Source organism: Impatiens glandulifera, chromosome 5 (assembly GCF_907164915.1).
Source record: "Impatiens glandulifera chromosome 5, dImpGla2.1, whole genome shotgun sequence".
Lineage (NCBI taxonomy): Eukaryota > Viridiplantae > Streptophyta > Magnoliopsida > Ericales > Balsaminaceae > Impatiens > Impatiens glandulifera.
The window spans coordinates 35150191-35170968 of record NC_061866.1 but is presented as its reverse complement, the minus strand read 5'-3'; the positions used below and the strand labels follow the sequence as shown (position 1 = coordinate 35170968).

General features: G+C 31.9%; 2 protein-coding genes across 2 annotated transcripts; both read right to left on the bottom strand.

The window, feature by feature from the left end:
- Positions 1-1186: 1186 nt before the first annotated feature.
- LOC124940484 (2-methylpropanoate--CoA ligase CCL4-like) lies at positions 1187-2842 on the bottom strand. Its single transcript, XM_047481009.1, has one exon. The coding sequence runs from the start codon at positions 2840-2842 to the stop codon at positions 1187-1189; it is 1656 nt and encodes a 551-aa protein (XP_047336965.1).
- A 14091-nt stretch (positions 2843-16933) lies between these two features.
- Positions 16934-20408, bottom strand: LOC124939055 (3-hydroxy-3-methylglutaryl-coenzyme A reductase 1-like). The gene is made up of 4 exons (XM_047479568.1): positions 19336-20408; positions 19058-19239; positions 17434-17780; positions 16934-17316 (listed from the first exon to the last, which is right to left on the bottom strand). Exons 1-4 carry the CDS (start codon positions 20322-20324, stop codon positions 17074-17076), a joined length of 1761 nt encoding a protein of 586 aa, XP_047335524.1. The 5' UTR covers positions 20325-20408; the 3' UTR covers positions 16934-17073.
- Between the last annotated feature and the right edge of the window lie 370 nt (positions 20409-20778).

Below are 20778 nucleotides of genomic sequence, written 5' to 3'. Positions count from 1 at the left end.
CCTAAAAACTCTCGTCCCATAATAATTAGATTATTTTAGATTTAGCTGACCATAATTAGATTATTTTAGATTTAGCTGACCAGAGCTCATCCTGGCCAACCTCCTCCCATTTCCGTCAATTCTTATTCATCAATAAGGGATCACCATATATGCATAACTAATAAGTATTGAGTTTCATAAATATTGTATATATTTTATAAATCATGATAACCCTATCATACTTGGAAAACATGGTAAACATTATCATACTTGGGAAAAACAACTTATTTATCAATCATGCTTGTCAACAAAACCATGTTATGTCATAAAATCATGCTATTCAATCATATATACAGATTATACAGAAAAACATGAATAACATAGCTATATGTGGGTTTTAAAAGTGAGTTTGAAAAGGACATGCCTTAATTTCGAAATTGGCTAAAGAAATGGTCTTTGCTAAGGTTGGTCGTCCTTCCTAAGCTATTAGATACTTGCTTTTCTTCAAGGCTACTATGGTTGGTTGTTCTTCAAGGATTCCTAATTGTTGGTTGTTCTTGAAAGAGTTTTATAGAGAACTTTTTATATCTTTTGCTGATAGAGAGAACTAAATTTTCCTAATGAATAATGGTAATGGAGTATAATGTGGCCAAATGAAATGGTATACTAGGTGGAGGGCATGCAAGCTGTGCAACTGGGTATAGTGGAGATTTATTAAAGTGCCAAGTGTTTTGGTTATTTGCTGCCAAGTGTGGGTTTAATTATTATTGACTAAGAGAGGGAATACATTAGGATTAACTCACTATATATCATAATTAACGCCGAAATTAAAATATACTAAAATCAAGATATATCAAAATTAAGAAAAGTAAATGTATGAATTTTTCTATATCGGATTTTCGATATAAGGTATAAAGTATGTATTAAAATTGAGGTATACTACCAACCCAACCTAAAGTGACTAATTGTTTATGTCGAGATTAGACACGAGGAAAATAACGCGAGTTAATGCAAGCTAAAATTATAGAGATTTGTGTGTAAATATCATTACACATTTATTTGCTGTATTCATAATTATAGTTTCAATCAAACTAAGACTAAGAATAGCTTATTTAGTTTGACAGCATTAATTTCCAGGAAAAAACGATCATGTGGACGAGCCCTAGATCTTTCTTCTTATTTTTATTTTTTCTCTCAAAGGTGTAACTCATAGACGACTCATCTTCCCTGTACCCATAGCTTTGGCCTTCTCTTTAAGCTCAAACTTCTTTATTTTTCCGGTAGAAGTCTTAGGCAGCTCCTCCATGAATATCACTGTCTTCGGCACCATGAAGTGAGGCATCCTTTCACGACAATATTCCACCACCTCCTTCTCCGATGGACCCACTTTTATCCCCTCCTTCAGGCTCACAAAAGCGCACGGCGTCTCCCCCCAAAACTCATCTGGTCTAGCCACCACCGCTGCTTCGTTAACCGCCGGGTGCATATAGAGAACCGACTCCACCTCCACGCTACTAACATTCTCTCCCCCGCTAATTATCACGTCTTTCGATCTGTCTTTTATCGACAAATACCCGTCCGGATCCATCACCGCAACGTCGCCCGAATAAAACCAACCATCTTTCATGCACTTGGATGTTCCCATCGGGTCTTTCAAATAACCCAACATTAGAGACCCACCGCGAATAACTACCTCTCCAAGGGTCGAACCGTCCCGCTTCACGATCATCCCTGTTTCAGGATCAACCACATCAACCGCAGTGGTCAACAAAGTTCGCACGCCCTGCCTCGCGTTCATCCTAGCCCGCTTGTCAACCGATAGTTTATTCCAGATTGGCTTCCAGGCGCATGACACCACATTACTAGCCATCTCCGTCAGCCCATATACGTGGCTGACAACAAACCCTAACGCCTCAGTCCGTATGAGCAAGGCTGCCGGAGGGGGCGCGCCGCCGGTCAGAAACTGAACCGGGATTCGGAGTGGTTTCTCGTCGGGGTTGTTGGTCAGCATGCTGAGGACAACCGGGGCACCGCACATGTGGGTCACGTTATGAACACGAATCGCTTCGAATATGGAAGCGGTGTCGAATTTACGGAGGCATACGTTAACGCCGCCCATCGCTGCAATTCCCCATGGTAAGCACCAACCGTTGGCGTGAAACATTGGTAGGGTCCATAAGTAAACCGGCTGCCTCGGCACCGCCCAATCCATTAAACAATTTATGGTCGCCAGTAAAATTCCGCGGTGGCAATGGACGACGCCCTTCGGCAACGAAGTGGTCCCGGAGGTATAGTTTAGGACAATCGGGTCCCACTCGCTAATTGGTCGAACCCACTCGAAGTCCGGACGACCCTTGTTCACAAAATCCTCATAGGTGGAGACAAAATCAACGGCGGTGGTCGGGGATTCGAGTACTTGACCGACCTCATTGATGAGGATGAGTAAGGGACGTGGAGAATTCGGTGGGAAGAGGCAGAGAGCTTCGAGTATCAGGGACGAGGACTCGTAGTCGACGAAGATGAGTTTAGATTCGCTGTGACGGAGGAGGACGGAGATGGTGCGGGAGTCCAGACGGGTGTTAATAGTGTTGAGTACGGCGCCTGCCATTGGAACCGCGAAGTGGAGCTCATACATCGCCGGGATGTTTGGAGCGAGAACGGAGACGACGTCGTTTCGGAGAACGCCGATGGATTGGATGGATGAAGCGAGCTGAAGGCATCGCCGGTGGGTCTCCGACCAATTGAATGTTACAGAGTTATAGATGATCGAGGTGCAGTCGCCGTAAACAGTTGCTGCTCTCTCTAGAAATCCTAAAGGTGTTAAAGGGATTATATTTGTTGTCCTGGGCTTTAATTCATCCATTTTCTTTTTCCTTCTCTTTCTAGAATCACAAAGTCCAATAGAAAAAAACGAAACTAAAACCATTTATATAGTATATTTTTGTGTAAATAAATAAATAAATAAATAAATAAACATATATATTTATATATTTAGAAAGTTTTGAGTAGAAACTTATTGATAGGGGTTAGAAACTTATTGATAGGGGTGTTCAACCGGCCGATTAATACTGGTTTTGGCTTTTATTTTATAAACTGGTTAACCGGTCATTAATGGAATCGGTTTTACCGATTCTGGTTCTACCGGTTTTGGTCAATTTTGGTTTGAGTTTAACTAGGAATCGATAATTCAATTTTTTTTAATTAAGTAATAAATTTATAAAAAATAAATAAATTATGTTATAATATATAATTCTATTGTAACAATGAGAAAATTCAAATTCATTATGTCGATTAGTCTTTGACTAACCAAGTATAAGCGAATATGATTGAATCCCCTTCTCAACCGATAGAACGGGAAGTGTAATCGATAAATTATAATTTATAACTTTGATTTTAGGTGTTTCTGTGTTGGACGTGTTGGAGAGAAAGTTAAAACATGAAGTGAATGTTGAACTTTGAAGACATCAAGTTTTAATTTGTTTAACTATTTTGATTTTTTTAATTTATAATTCCACATTATTGTATTAGTTATAAAAACAATTTTACATATTTTAATGAAATTATTTAATTTTTTTTAAATTTTTTTTTGTAAAATTTTATATAGATTATAATGTTTTTTAAAAATTATTTATAAAATAACTAATACAAATTATAAAATATAAAAATATATAAAATTAAATTATTACCGGTTTATCGGTTAAACCGTTAGAAAAATAGGAAAATCGAAAACCGAACCGTTTAACCGGTAAAAAACCGATTAACCGGAACCACTAGAACTGGTTAACCAATAAACTGTTAAAATGAAACCGGTTAACTATCGGTTCGGTTGGGTTACCGATTTTCCGTTTTTTTGCACAGCCCTACTTATTCATATAATAAACCTTCACTAAATATCAATTCAAATAGAATTATCAAAAAACTAATGAAATATTTGTAAAATATTATCAATATTATAACATTGTGATAATATTATATATAATATTCAGATTTTTATTATTTAATGTAATGACATCACTTAAGTTACTATATTATCTAATATAATTTTTCACTATATTCTAACCAAGAGAATATAAAAAATATAAAATAATTATGAAAAAAATATAAATATATATAAAAGAGTTCAAATATGCTGTTTCAAATAATATGTTCCATTATGTACCACATTCACAAAAATTAGGGTATGCTTGGTACGTGGTTTTTGTACTCAGGAATAGGAAAGGGAATAAAATGAGATGTTTGGTTGGTGGTTTTGATTCCAGGATATTGATTTGATTCCCGGAGCCATATATTTTCTCTCCCACTATCTCCACTCTCATATTTTCTCTCTTATAATTATAATTATAATTATAATATCTTATATATTTTATAATTATATTATATGTTATTTTATAATTAACATAATAATAAATTTTATTTATTTATAAATAAATAATTTCAATTATTTAAATAATATTAAGGAATCGTTTAAAATAAAATTTTAGTAATAATTAAAATAACTAATAATAATAAATTAATTTTATATAATTAATTTTAAATATCATATATTAATAATAAAATTAAAATAAATTAATTAAAATATAAAACTAAAAATAAAATAACAATTTTATATAAAAAATATAAAAAAATTAAATATGAAATATTTTAATAAAAATTATTATTAAAAAAATTATACCATGTTATAATATATTATTAAATAAAATATTATATTTAATTTAAAGTATATAATATTTGAAACACTTTGTCTTATATTATTTATATTTAATAAATAATTATTTATTTATAATTAGTAAAAAATTGAGACATTCAATATTTTTTTGTTATAAGTATTTTTATTTTGAGAAAATATAATTAATATAAAAAAATATGAGATGTTTATATTTTATTAAATTATGTCACTTAAATATTTTATATATTTTAAATAATATAAAAATAATAATATTTTATATTTTTAATTTAATAAAATAAAATTAAAATTAAAATTAATCATAATTTTAATAACAAAATTATATTTATAACTTTAGAAATCCAAACGTTATCAATGGTAATAAGAATGATTAAAACTCTTAACCAAACACTACACTTCTATCAATCATACCCATTCCCATTCCACACATCTATCAATCCCAATCCTATTCCCATTCCTTTATTTGAAGCAAGCACCCCCTTAGTTATTTTAAAGAATAAGTCAAATATATTGAAGAGAGAATGAAAAGTTTACTCATTCTATGAAGGTGGTACAAAATAGAATATAACATTTGGAATATTTCATATAAAAGATGAAATATATAACAACAAATTTATTAAAGATATTCATCAATAATTAGAATAACCATTTATGAATGCACGAAGATTATAATTTGTTACCCCCACCTAGGTAACCCTATTTAGGTAGTCCAAGTGTAAAAGTCAGCTTAAGAAACCAAAAGGGCACAGGATCAATTCCATGTAGAAGCCTTTTGAGTTTAAGCGGGAAAGATGACTTTGGAATGTTATGCTAGTTCTCCTCTAATTTAAAAAAAAATATTATTTTGATATATTAAAATTAACCTCTCTAATAAATATATATATATATATATATATTAAAATATCGAAAATGAGAGAAGATGTTTCAAATGTTTCTCTTATCTTCTAGAATTTCATTTAATTTAAGTCCTCTTGAACTTGGGATTCCTAGGCTATTGTCATGCGTGATAGTTCCCAAAAAAGTATAACAAAGAAATATTTGGAGTTGGATGAATTGCCACATATCACAAATATTAATGGTTAATTTATATTAAAAAATGATAATAAAAAAAAATTAAACACAACAAATAAACATTATAGGAGAAAAAATAAAAATAATAAAAATCGCAAAACATAAAATCAATAATAGAACATAAATACATATTTCAAACTTTTTATCGAGCTTGTAATATTGAAAAAACGATTAACTTTCTAATTTATTTTTACCAATTTTTCGGAACGAATATCATAAATTATAATAATAATAATAATATTTCTCATAATTTGCATCCGATAACTACAAACATTAAATGTACATTGATTTTTTCTAATCAAATGATCCTTAAAAATAATATTCTTTATCCAAATACACATGCTCATCTCAATCCAAACTTCATAACAAATATATCCAATAAAGTTTCTATAATATTGTTTTCTTCCTTTTGTTTTATCTCTAAATACAAAGTTAGGCTGCCATTTCCATGTATATCAAACACAGTTTGGTAATGAGAATGAGAGGGCTATTTTTTATAATTTGAATTATCACTACATTTAATATATTAAGAACTTAATATAAGTCGATCTATTTAATAACAAATAATTATAATAAATTATTTCTACAAATTTAAGTGAAAATATGTTAAAAATAATAAAATAAAATATCAACTTACGTTAAAAGGAAAAAAAGTTTTCTTATTATTCGAATCGCATCGAAAAGAATTTTCAATTTATTTTTTCACATTTTGACTCTTTTCTTTAATTATAATTCGCAAAATTTTAATATTACAAAATTAAAGATATCATAAACTAATTATGAAATATAAAAAATAGTATATTTATATTATCTATCTCATATATATATATATATATATATATATATATATATATATCACCTTTGTATAACACTTTCGCATAACACATTTAATATATTATTTCTCTTGTATTTTTATAAGATATATTTTCTCTTTCTTTCCAAATGAGGAAAGTGCTATGCGAAGGTACTATATAAGGGTGATGTATGTATCATTACTTTTATATATATATATATATATGATTGGCAGAGAAAATTTGGCAAAGAGAATATGAGAGGGAATGGTAAAAAAATAATAAAATTTATCTCTTTTCTATTTCTTCTCACATTTATTATTTTTTCAACTAGTGATATAGTGACATATCATTTATTCCTCCTAAACCATTTCCTGTTCTACCCCTGTTTCAAATAAACTTTCTCATACTATCCACATTTTTATTTATTTTCTCAAACTATCTATCTTTTCTCTCTAAAATTTTAATTAACTATTTAATTAACCACTCTCCCTCTCTTAACAATTAATTAATCTCATATCTCTAAAATTCAAAGAAATTAGGAAGATCATTGAGAACTAGAAGATCACTATTATGGGTATTCTTGAGATAAAAGTCAAAAGCTGGAAAGTTGAGAAGGTTAGCAAGTTGTGTATTAATAGCAGCTGGAAATAATTCACAACTCATATGACAAAACGGATAGAATCTGGGTTATCTGGGATAACAAAGTTACTAAGGTCAGGGCTCTCTTTATGATTTATCAAGCAATCCTGGTGGAGGTCAAAGACAGAATCACAGGAATCGTGTTTAATCTTGCTATTGTCTATGTAGCAACTCAAGCACTGATAAAAGACTCCTCTAGAATTGTCTTAGAAACTGGATCGGTAGTGATAAATCTTGGGCTATCCTCGGTGATTACAACGTAACTAGAAACGAATCTGATCATAGCCCAAAATCTGAAATAACTTAGGATATGATTGACTTTAATGACTGCATCATAGATATGGGTTGTATCGAGCCTACCCATTATGGGAATTTCTTCACTTGTTCTTCTTCGAGAGGGATTGAGCAAATTAGAAGAAGTAGAATTGATAGATGTCTGGTAAATGAGAACTGGATTAACCAATTTCCAAGAAGTTAACTTCACATTCTGAATCTGGGTATATCTGATCAATGCCCGATTAAATTGTTCTGGGAAAAGTAAGAAATGTTCAAAATGCCCTTTAAAATTTCAATTTCTGGATGGAAAACGAAAAATTCAAGGGTATTCTCAAAAGCGTATGGTCTAAAAATGTCAGGGAATCCAACATGTACAAGGTTTATGAGAAGTTTAAGCTCCTGAAGAATCATCTCCAAAGCTTTGACAAGAAGAAGTTCAGCAATATCTCCAATAGAGTTCTGGCTGCTAGAGAAGAACTGAAAGAAGTTCATAAAATGTTACTAATGGATGATAGTGATGAACAACTCAATGAAACAGTAAGGGATGCACTTTAAAACTTCAGGAAGCTAATTCTTCTTGAAGAGAATTTTATTAGACAAAAATCAAGACAGTTGGCTCTCGTTGGGTGACAAAAACACATCTTTCTTCTATAGAAAATGCAAGGCTAGAAACATGAGAAACAATGTATACAAGCTGAAGAATGATGATGGTTTATATGTTCAGGGTCAAAAGGGTGTACAAGATTTGGCTAACGATTTCTATAATAAGCTTATGTGTACAAGAAAGCAGCATCAAAGTCACCTGAATACCTTATATCAGATTATTGATAGGAAAATTTCTGCAGAAGATAGTCGCGAGTTAATAAGGGTGGTCACGAGGGTTGAGATTAAAGAAGCTCTATTTAGTATTGATGGGAATAAAAGCCCGGGTCTTGATGGGTTTAAGGCACAGTTCTTCAAAGACAATTGATCGGTTGAGGGTAAAGACGTTACTAATGAGGTTCTAGAGTTTTTCAAGATTAGGAAAATATTAAAGCAATGGAATACAACGGTCCTAACCTTGATCCCCAAAACTACGGTACCCGAGAAAGTACAAGATTTCAGACCAATTTCCTGTTGCAATGTGATTTATAAAATCATTTCAAAAATCATTTCTAAACGATTTAAAAATGTCATAGGAAAAATTATAAATCTTAACCAATATGCATTCATCTCTGGTAGGACCATCTCTCGTAATATTCTTCTAATATAGAGACTTTTAAAAGGCTACGGGAAAAAGAAAATATCCCCGAGAGTGGCTTTCAAAATAGATATCAAGAAAGTTTTCGACTTTGTTAGATGGGAAGCCATTCGGGACTTTCTAGTTGTATCTATTTTTTCCTATGATTTTTATTGAATGGATTATGTAGTGCGTTTCATCATCCTACTTTGTTGTTAGCGTCAATGTAGTCCACGGAGGCTATTTTAAGGGTGAAAACGGAGTAAGGCAATGGGACCCCCTGTTAGGATCGGGGACGCCCTTGGAGGACCGGGGTGTTTCCGGTTTCTAGGAAGAGTGGCCGCTTACAACACACACACTTTGGTGATAGTCCGGTTAGAGACTATAACCGTTCTCAGCACTGCACAAACTGTCACAGACTCTTGAACTGGGTTCAAGGGCGGAAATGTCTGTTTCAGGTTGAAGCAACGAATGCGACTTTAGATGATGTTTGAAAAGGAGTCGGTTTAATGGATGTGAGTGACCGGTTTTAGGAGTATGATTAGTTTGAGGTTATGCTAAGTTTCTATTAATAGGAATAATGTTTCCCTTTTCAATGATATGACCTAAAAACCTTATTCTTGTTTTGAAAAGATCTATTTTTGGTTTAGAAACTATTAATCCATTATGAGTTATTATTGTTTTGAACATATTTAAATGTTTAAAATGAGTTTCAATTGTTTTTGAATATACTAATATATCATCAATGTAAACAATTATAAATGTGCTATAAGGATTGAAGATATTATTCATAATTTTTTGAAATTCGGATGGGGCATTTTTTAATCCAAATGGCATCACATTCCATTCATAATGTCCTATAGGGACATTGAATGCTTTTTTTATATCTATCAGATTTTTCAATCTGAATTTGCCAATATCATAATTTCAAGTCAAACTTTGAGAATATTAAACTATCATATAGCCTATCTAATAGATCCTTTTTTTATTAGGAATTGGATGTCTAATCCATTTTAATACCTTGTTGAGGGGTTTATAGTTGATTACTAACCTTGGTACGCCTCTTTCGATTTCTGAATGTTTATTTACATAGAAAGCCGTACATGACCAAGGTGATTGTGATGGACTTATTAACCCCTTCTGTAATAGAGCATCTATCTCATTTTTGCATAATTCTAGATATTCTGAATTCATTTGGCAAGGTCTTGCCTTTGTAGGAATATTCTTTTCACTAAAGATTCCTCATAGGGTAGTGAAACTATATGTTTCTTTCTATCCTAGAATGCATTAGGATATTCATTACAAATATCTATTGAAAGTTGGTCTCTTAGTAGAGCTATTTTTTCTTGTAATTTAGGATTTTCTAGTTGTTCATCTATTGTTATAAGACTTATTTCTTGTTTTAAAAGTATATTTAATCTTGTTTTCCTTTGATATTATCATATATACTATGTAACATTTTAGTAAATGGCTCCACAATAAATTCTAGAAAAATATTATGTTTCTGAAAAGTTCATGTAATACCTTTATTATCAATCATCTTAATTGGGTAAATGGTGTTTAAAAATGGGGTTCCAAGTATGACCTGATTTGATATATATCTTTAGCAAGTATAAAACTTTGAGGAATACACTTATTATCAGTACATAAATAGGCTTTTGGAAGCTTATATTGGATTTGGAGTTTATCTCCACCTACATGCCATAGGGTATGGCTTGTTTTATGAAAATACCTAGTGGGAGTTAGTCATTCTTGAATAACATTTAAATCTGCTCCGCTATCAACAAGAGCAGTAAATGACCTTGTATAATGATTATCTATTAGGAGAGATATTCTTATGTGTCATTTTTGGGATTTAACCATTTCTATTGTGGATAAAAAAAATTCTAAGAAGATATTTTCTTCAATTTCTGTTTTTTTGTCATTATATTAATTATTTTCGTGAGGTTTATCCCCAAGCTTAGTTATTCTTGATTCTTGTATAATATTCTTCCTTTTTAATATCTTAATTTCTTCTTTTAAATTATTAATTTCTTTGTAAAGATTTTTGAGAGTTGTATTCTCCTATTTGTTTTGAACTTTGTGTCTAAATTGGTTCATTACTTCACTCATAGTGTAAGATTTATTATAATTTAATCTCTTTTCCTCTGCCTCTTCTTCTTTGGAGAATGAAGTTCCTTGTTCAGAATTGAACTGATCTATGATCTGCATTCTTAATTATGGGTCTCTAATGACTTTTAATAATTCAAAAGCATGATTTGATGTTAAAACATGAACTTTCATATCTGAGAATTGAGATATGATTCTATATAATTCTGATTTGTCAATATTTTGATTCGATCTAGGTTATTTGTTTCTTTTTTAGGACAATTTAATCCTGACCGGCAAGGCTCACATTCGGAGTCTTCTGAGCTTAATTCAAAAATGTTTTCATTATTTAGATCATTTATTTCAGAATTACTACTTATTGAATCTGAATCAGATTCTTCAGATTCTGAGTTTTGTAAAGTTTGAATTATTAATATTTTTGTGTCTTCTGAAATTTCAATATTATTAATTTTTTTTGCCCAACAGTATTTTGATGTGTGTCCAAATTTTCCACAGTTGTGGCATTTCCTATTATTTTTGAAATTTTTTGACTTGTTTTTAGATTTTTCTTCCCTTTTCTCATTTTTCATGTCTGAGTATTTTTGGGATGGTTTTCTATATTTATGAAACTTATTATATTTTACCCTTCTCTCCTTTTTAGATGTTGGGTTATCTATACCAAATTGTTGGCAGAATTGACCTAATTGTTGTTGTTCGCTTTGACTCTGTCTTTTAATTTGTTGGTTTAACCTTATTTCATTACATAAGGCTAGCCCTTTTTGTATACAAGTATCTATTAATACACCATATGTATATGTTTTATATGGTATTATTGAATGACTCTTTTTGAGATTTCTTCTAACTCTTTCAGCAAATAGGCTAGGAAGGCCGTCAATAAATTTTGATTTCCAATGTACATTATTACATTCTGGGAGTTCCATAACTCTACTTAGAAAAGTATATTTATACCATCTAAATTTTGAAAGCGTCTTACACCTTAAATTTTGTAATAATGTTTTAATTGTATCACTATTATCACTGAACCTTCCCGTGAAGTGTTTAGTGATATTTATCGATAGTGTATAAACCGCATGTTCAGTTAGGGGTGTTCATCGGTTCGGTTTTCGGGTTATTCGAGTTTTCGGTTCGGGTTCTTCGAATTTTTATTTTTTTTAAGCAAATTCGAAAACCGAACCGATTTGAATAAATTCGAATTCGGTTTATTCGAATTCAGTGAATTCGAATTCGGTTCGAATTCGGTCGGATATTCGGTTTAGACCAAATATAGAACCTCACTTACCCATAAGTTAATTTTTTTAAAAAGAGTTAACAAAATAAATAAGTTGTTAAAGAGATCTTATCTACTTAAATTATAAAAAAATATAAATCACGCAAACTTAGCTTAACGCTAGTATATATTCGACAATTAAACGACGAAAATAAAATAGTGTCGCCGACGACAATATATGGCGGTTGAGACGTGTTGACAACTAGAGAAATGGGAAAATGAATTAGGGACTATGGATTTAATGTAGGGATCTAGTAGGAGGTCCATGATAATTTAATATAAATATGTAATAAGTTATATAATATATAATAAAAATAAATAATAAAAATGAATTCGGTTTTCGGTTTTCGGTTTGGTTTTCGAGCTGAAACATAAACTCGAAAACCAAACCGAAAACCGTATTTAAATTCGAATCGGTTTAAAATTCGATTCGAAAACCGAAAATGTATTTCGAATTCGGTTTATTCGAATTCGGTGAATTCGAATTCGGTCGGATATTCGGTTCAGACCAAATATTGAACACCCCTATGTTCAGTTAGACTATTGTTTTCTTGTTTTACAGTATTAAGAATAGAATCTCTATTATCTTGGGAAAAATAATTATCCCACCAACCCTTTAATTGTCCAGTAAACCCAACAACAATCATTGTTGCTATTGTTTTATCACTATTTTTACAAACTGTTGAGTACATCAACATTCTATGTACTGTATTATAAATTTGTTTGTTTGAATATCCATCAATATTGTATTCATATATTTTGTTTCCTGAATAACTAATATCAATTGTATGTATGTATTCTTCATGTAAAACATTCATTGGTGTTGGTCTATTATAGTAAAATTTACTTTGTATAGGCTTATCAGCCCATTTATGTCTTTGTTTTCTTTGTCTAAGGTTTTAATACTTAGCTTGCTAATTTTTCTTCAAATTTTTTTTTCAAATTCTTGCATTGACCTTAGTTTGAAGTCCAATATTATTGGAGGTGGTTGGAAGGTCGGTGAAGCTTCTTTTTCTTTTGGCGTTATTTTTAACGCACCTAGATTAATTTCATTTATTGATTTTATTAATTTTTCAATTTTATTTTTTATGAATTGTAATTGTACTCCTAGAATATTTAAGAACAGACTTGTGTAATTTTGTTTTGCATGTTATTGGGAGTGTATCATTTTCAATTAATGTTTTGTATGACGTGAAATTTATTATTTTTTCTCCCTTTTCAATATGGAAAGGTTGTTGAGGTGGATATGTTTCTAAATAGGTTTTCCCTGTTTCTAACCTAAAAGTTTTTTCATTTACACATAGATCCTTATGAAAAAGAGGTGAAAGGGATTAGAACATTTTTTTTCTTTACAGAATTCATAAATTTTAATGAATATAAATCAACAAAGTGATAAAAGTTTATATATTCATTATATATTATGAAAAGGTGGATCATGAATCAATTATTTAATCATCCTAAATTATTAAATAAAATAAAAAAGATAAATTATTTGATGATTATGAGCATAATCTATATTTTGTTTGGTATATCTAAAATTACGAATTGGACATCCATGGTATATTATTAAGAACATCAATATAGCCTCACAAACATGTTTTAGTCCATTAATAAGTTTAATGGACTTCATTTCTCTAAATGTGTGAACCAGTCCAATTTCACCCAAGTGTTCTCAATCTTAATAAGTAAAATGATTTATATTATTGTTACCAGCAACACTTCATAATGATCTTCCTATAAGGTTTGGGAAATATATTATTGTCTTTTGCATTCATATACTAACTTAATGTTTATGTGAATGCAAAAGACAACTTCAAATCAACAATAAAAACTAATTGCAAGTGCTAAAGATTTTAAGAAGATAATGAAAAAATGTTTAGATAATTCACTTGTTAGAATACTATAAATATTTTAATCAATTCTCATTTTATGCATGAGTATATTATGCAATGATGAATATAAGACTGAAATATAAGGAGTTGGAAAGAAGAAAAGAGAATCCAGGCAAAAGATAAAGAGCGAAAATTTGGTATTATGAATGATATCGAGAATGATTTGACAATACAAGATTAAACTTAAAAATAAATTAAATTAAATTTATCTCTCTTATTAGATTTAAGTCCAATCACGTGTTAACATATCATCTCCGATCCGATATCATTAATGACACAAAATCTCTCAATCATTACTCAAAGATAAATTAGTATTTTTTTTAAATGAATTAGACACCCCACCACCATAACGTCCACCTCCTTCATTTAAAGCTAAGTAAAAATCAAATATGGGACTAAGGGGTGAATGAATCGAGTCGCTTGTGAGCTACTCGTGAGTGGCTCGGTCAAAATTCGATTCGAATTCGGTCAAAAATAAATTTGAACCGAACTCGTTTAAGATTCGAGCTCGAACTCACTTATGACTCGTCGAGCTTTTTCAAGCCTAATAATATATTTTTTTAATCAAATTCATAAGACTATTAATAATTTAATAGGCTTATGGGCCTCCTCAAAATATATTTATAAATTAAATAATATATGTTATATAATACTTATAAAGAAATAAATATATTTAATATTAATTTATTTATATAAATATAATTTTCCAAAATCTAAGTTATAGAAAAGTAAATAAATTGGATATTATTTTAATTATAATTTCTAAAACTTAAATCAAAATATAATTATATATAATATTATTTCATATATGTCATCTTAATTTATTATATTTAATAAGATATAAAATTATTTTTATTTCACTAAAAAAAATTATTTTTTAAAATAATCATAATAGATTCAAGTTTATCAAGTTTAAGTTTATCTCAAATATGAAAACATTCTGTTTACATGGATTCTTACGTGAACCAATACGTTCATTCTTACGTGAACCAAATCCTAGCTATAAAAAAAAAATACACAGAGAGCTGTACGATCCGATAAATGAACTCTCGACTTCCATTATATTTTTTTAATATAAAAAATTAATATTTAAATATATTTAAATTCGAGTCTTTCGAACTTTTCGAGCCGAACTCGAACTCATAAATCAAGCCGAGTTCGAGCTTAATATTTAAAACTCGATTGAGTTCAAGCCAATAAATAACGAGTCGGGCCAAACTCGAGCTAGTGGTAGTTCGAGCTCGGCTTAACTCGTTTACACCCTACATGGGACCTTGGTTAGGGGTGAGCATTGAGTGGTTTAATCTGAAATCCAATCCAATTCCTAAATACTAATTCAGATCCGATATTTCGGATTAAACTGAGATCGAATTGGATTGAATTCGAATTGAATTAAATCGGATTGGATTAGGATTATACAAATTATCCAAACTATCTAAATAAAAATATATGTTTTAATTAATTTTCTTTAAATTAAATTTCATCTCGATATTTATTTTTCTTTTTATTTTTTTATTATTTTTTTAGATTCAAATTTAATAATAATAAAAAATTCAAATTTTAAAAAAATAATTAAAATTTTTTTATTTTTTTTTAAAAATTGTTGACTAATTTCAAGCTGATATATATAAATATTTTTTAGTTTGGATTATCCCAACCATTTTCAATCCAATCCGTATTAATTAGTAAAATGGTTTGGATTACGGATTGAATAAACTTAGTTTGGACTTAATACGGATCGGACAAAACAGATTGGTTTTACCATTTGCTCACCCTGACCTTGGTATAAAAACAGATAAATTAGTTATATACCAAAATCCATCAGAAGGAATCCAGTTAAGATAAGTATTCTCTCTACAGAAATGCCGATTGTCTGTGATTCATATCAAATTACAGAAATGAAGGATGTCTCTGCAGAAGCTTTTTCGAATAGAATGGTAAGTGACAAACGCACCATTGGCCTAGGAGACCTGCTCGGAAACTGTGGAACTCTGGCGTCGCAAAATTGGGTGGTTTTAGAACAATATAAGCTCCATTGTTATTGTACCTGTCTTTTGTTGCCTGATTGTACAGGAATAGGAAAAACAAGCTTGCCGTCTCAACCCTTTTATTTTATGGCAAACTACAGAAGAAGATAATTAAAGCTTCATACATTTTTATTGGACATAAAATAGGTTAGTGATTTACATTTTATAAAATGAGCTAAAGCTCATAAAATACTAAACAGGTCATTAAGAAAATATTCAAAATTCTTTAGGTCCCTTTTCGGGTTGTGTACCAATACTATACCAATACTATATAGGAGTTTTTCATAAAAGAGTTTTTGAGCTCAACCACTAAGCTAAATGAATCTTCATATCCTATTTCACATCATTATTTAAATCAAATAATCCACTTTTTAATCGAGCAAGATTTATTTAGAAAAAAATAGATTATTCAAAAACAGAATCCGATTGTTTCTTCTACATGATTGTTTGATAATGATCAAGCAAACAAGCAAGAGAGAGCCAGTGTATACCTGAAACATTGGATAATTTAGCACGCTGAAAAGCATAATAATTTTCCTGGATACTCAAGGGTCACTTCTATCTTGCATCCGGACCTTCATGTGATCTGATAATTAACTGACATTAGCAGTTATAACACAACAGAAATTGGTGTTAGAATAATCTGACACCAAATGCCAAAATCTCAATAAATAAACTTAACTAAACAATTATATCAATCACCTTCAGATTGAACCCCATAGAAGGTCGCTCTTAGTAATTAGAGAAAGACCGAGCTTCATTGATGAATCAGACCAAATAATATTACAGGGCTTGAAAACCAAGAAGTAGTCTTAATTAAGTCAAGAACAACCCTGGTTAAATGCGATTCAGCTCAACTTGCCAAAATTCTGGCAATCCAATGTGTTAAATTTTGCTGACTTTCCATAATCATTTGACCAGTGACATTATTTAGTGTTATATATATATATGAGAACTGACAAAAACAAAATGCAAGTATTGAACAGGATGGTAACATAGAAAGAACGATAATTACAGGTAAAAGAACAGAAAATCAATTTCAGCTTGTTTAAAAGTCGGGGAATAAGGTTACAACATTAAACTCATCATAAAAGAAGTGAACTCTAACCATTTCCTTCAGGAAGCTGCTTGTGTAATATCTTTGCTAGATCTGTTGTATTTCATGTGACTCCTCACAAGTTGGCCAGATGCAAGAGCCGACATTAAAGATAGTTCCCCTGCTAGAACCGAACCAGCCACAATAGTAGCCAAAAGCCTTGCATTCGATCCCGGGGATTCCCTGTTTGCTCCCTTCACTCCCACAAGGTTCAGGCATGCTGACTGCGATGCTAACTGGGTCCCACCTCCCACCGTCCCCACCTTCAGTCCCAGAAAAAATCAACTATTAATTCAACATATAATTTCTTTTTCTAAAAAGAAAGGAAAAAGTTCTTGCTCAAATAACTCACTGAAATATCAATCAAAATCCTAAAATACCTCAATGGAAGGCATGGTGACGGAGATGTGAAGATCTTTGCCATCATTGACAGCTTCCATCATTGTGATGCAATGGGAGCTCTCTACATTCTGAGCTGGGTCCTGACCAGTGGCTAAGAACACAGCTGAAACAATGTTGCTTGCATGAGCATTGAACCCACCAAGAGCACCAGCCATGGCAGAGCCAGTTAGGTTTTTTAGCATGTTCAGCTCCACTAATGCAGCCACACTAGTCTTCAGAACCTTCTTCACCACTTCTTCATTGATAATCGCCTCGCACACAACAGATTTCCCTCGCCCTTCAATCCAGTTCACCGCTGCAGGCTTCTTGTCTGAGCAGAAGTTGCCTAATCCAGTTCTAGAGTTGGTTAGCTTGGCGATACCAGATAATATAAAAAAAAAACATCATTATCACATCTGTATTTCTACTTGAATTATAAAGCCTTCACCAAATGCCAAATTAATAGTTGGTGTTCAAATTAAATGTTCATAAGGGATTGTGCATTTAAGTTTCATTGGAGAGCACCATTTTATCCTGTTTTCTCATCTGGGTGTGAACCAGATGAGATTTCACATGGAAACTGAGTGATCTGAACTTAGAACTACTCTCCTGGCTAGCCTAGGTAGTTTAGTATCATGCAACTTATCATAAGACTTGGTCTCCTCTGTCCAAATATATTACCCACCCTGGTAGCTCATGGCAAGAGGCTTTGACTAGGGCCTTATTTGATCTAGGGTTATTTTGAATAGTTAAGTGGTTATTTTCATAATGTGGTTATTAAAAATCATGTTATTTGGAGTTAATTAGGTAAAAAGACATTAGGGCCTTGTTTAATTTGAGTTTAATCTCAAATAACCCATCATCCTCATCATTCAAATCATTGATCTAAATACCAAAACCCTCTAAAAAAAACTCACATTTCACTAGAGCTGGTTCAATCTTGGGTTGTTTTGTTTTTTTACAGTGTTTTGGAAACTCTCTATTTGTCATATCAATATCACACTAACCATCAAATCATTTAAATTTTCAACTAAAATACCAAAATATCATTACTTTAATTATAATAAATTTAAATTTTAAATACAAAAGAACATTTTAATAATTTATCTTAAACAAATTTCAAATTAGCACAAAACCTATAAAAATCCTAAGAAACCCAATATCAAACAAGATCAAACTAATACCGAACAAGGTTATTTGTAAAAACGGTGAAACCTATGATGTAATAAATATATAATGAAAGAATCTAAATGATTTGAATGATATGTGTAGATTAAATAGTTAGTAATTTGAAATTAATCTCAAATAACCCACATCAAACAATGCCTAAGAGATTCTTATTCAATCCAATTGAAGTACTGAAGTGAGAGGTGATAGGAATGGATTGTTCTTATAGTCTGTGTGACAGGGATTAATAGTGGGGCTAGAGGAAGTGTATAATTGAGCACTGAGAGGGCTCAAAAACTTATGGTGGAGACAGATATGAACTTTACATGCGATTTCAGATATACCCTAGTAAATCCCACATTTCATATCAAAGAAATCATTGGCAATTTTGAAAGCAGGATGTAATCAGAATCTAGATAAACTGGTTATAAGAAAACAGTTGCAGTTAATAATTACCAGAGATGCCAATGATATCCATATCAGGGAAGTCGGACATGAGGAAATCAAGAACATTCTGTACACCCTTTGATACCATGTTCATCCCCATGGCATCCCCTGTGCTACAGCTGAATCTCATGTATAGATTCTTCCCAGCAATTGCACACTTTACTCCCTGAAGTTTTCCAAATCTGCTAGATCTGTTGTATACAAATATCCAATCATTTCTTTAATCACATCAACTAATTCTTCAAAGTCTCAATTATGTGAATGTGACTGAATTGAATTATACTCACTTGTTGAAAACGACGGATAAGGTATCAAAGTTCATCGGATCTTCCAAGAACATTTTCAGATCTGCGGCTCTCTTGGCCGAAGAGAAGCGGACAACGGGAGCTCTAGTCATGGCATCTCTTAGAAGAACACTAGTGGCACCACCGGAGGTGTAGATCGCCTTGCATCCCCTATTTGTGCTCGCAACCAAACATCCTTCTGTAGTCGCCATGGGAACGGTGTATTCCCTGCCGTCAAGAAGCAGTGGTCCGGCGACGCCGACTGGTATCTGTACGTAACCTATAGGCATTTCACAGCACTGTCCCAAAATTGATTCGTAATCGAATCCTTCTAAAGGGAGGCCATCTAAGACCTTTCCCGTAATCTTCTGTAACGCCTCTCGTCGAATAGCGGCCGCTCTCTTGCAGTCACCTATTTTCGATTCGAGCGAATACGAAGGGATCTTACCAGCGACAACCGCGTTTACGATCTCTTCATCTTCTCCCGTAAGTAAGTATTTCTCTTCCGGTGCCGCAGCAGCATTGGGAGAATAAGGAGTCATTGGCTGAGTAACCGAGATGGAGTCAATAGCAGCGGAACAGGGACCACAACGCTTGTCCTCATTAACGATTTCTTGTTCCTCTGAATCCCATTCATCGTCTTGAGGAGATCGTCCGGTGAACAAGGATTGTACGAAATCGATCCCGAAGAATCCTAATAGATAAACGAAGGAGGCAATGAGTGAGAGCACAGCAACAAGTTCAGAGAGAGTAACAACGTGAAGAGGCATTGAATTCCTGATTTTCTCTCTCCATCGGTGTAGAAGAAAGTAGGCAATGGAGAAGAAGAGCGTGAAGACTATTCCATTGATTGCATAAACTGGAAGGGGTAGAAGGTCCGACGCCTTGGGCGATGAAGGTTTCTGTAGGTGGCGGGGGTTTGTGGGTTCCTCGTCGACGGCAACTTTCCGTGATCGGATCGAGGTCGCAGGTGATCGGCGGCGAAGGTCCATAAGATATCCACCGGAGAGAGAGAGAATGCGGACACGTTTGAAGCAAGTGATGTGCTAGTTGTTCATCTGTGGTGATCGAAATGGGTTGAAAGGTAAGGCGGTGGTTTAGGAAGCGTTTTATAGGTACATGGGGGATTAGGAGCTGCTGTTTGTTACGCGTGGACTTTCTCGCACACCTGTTTGCTCTCTTTATCAAACACAATCCCATTTCATTTTCAGTTCTTCAAACTCATTTTATTCATATATATTTATATTTATTTATATATATTAAAAAAAAAAATTATGGGTTTAACTTTTATTTAAAACATTTTTATTTGTTTTACGAAGGTTAGGTGAGAGCAAGGCTGTCAAAATCGAGAGTTTACGTAGAATCGTTAACCGGTTGTAAACTCGTAAAATCTAGAGTTTACGTGAAATCGTAAGAATTTAATTTAAAAAAATAATAGTTATATAT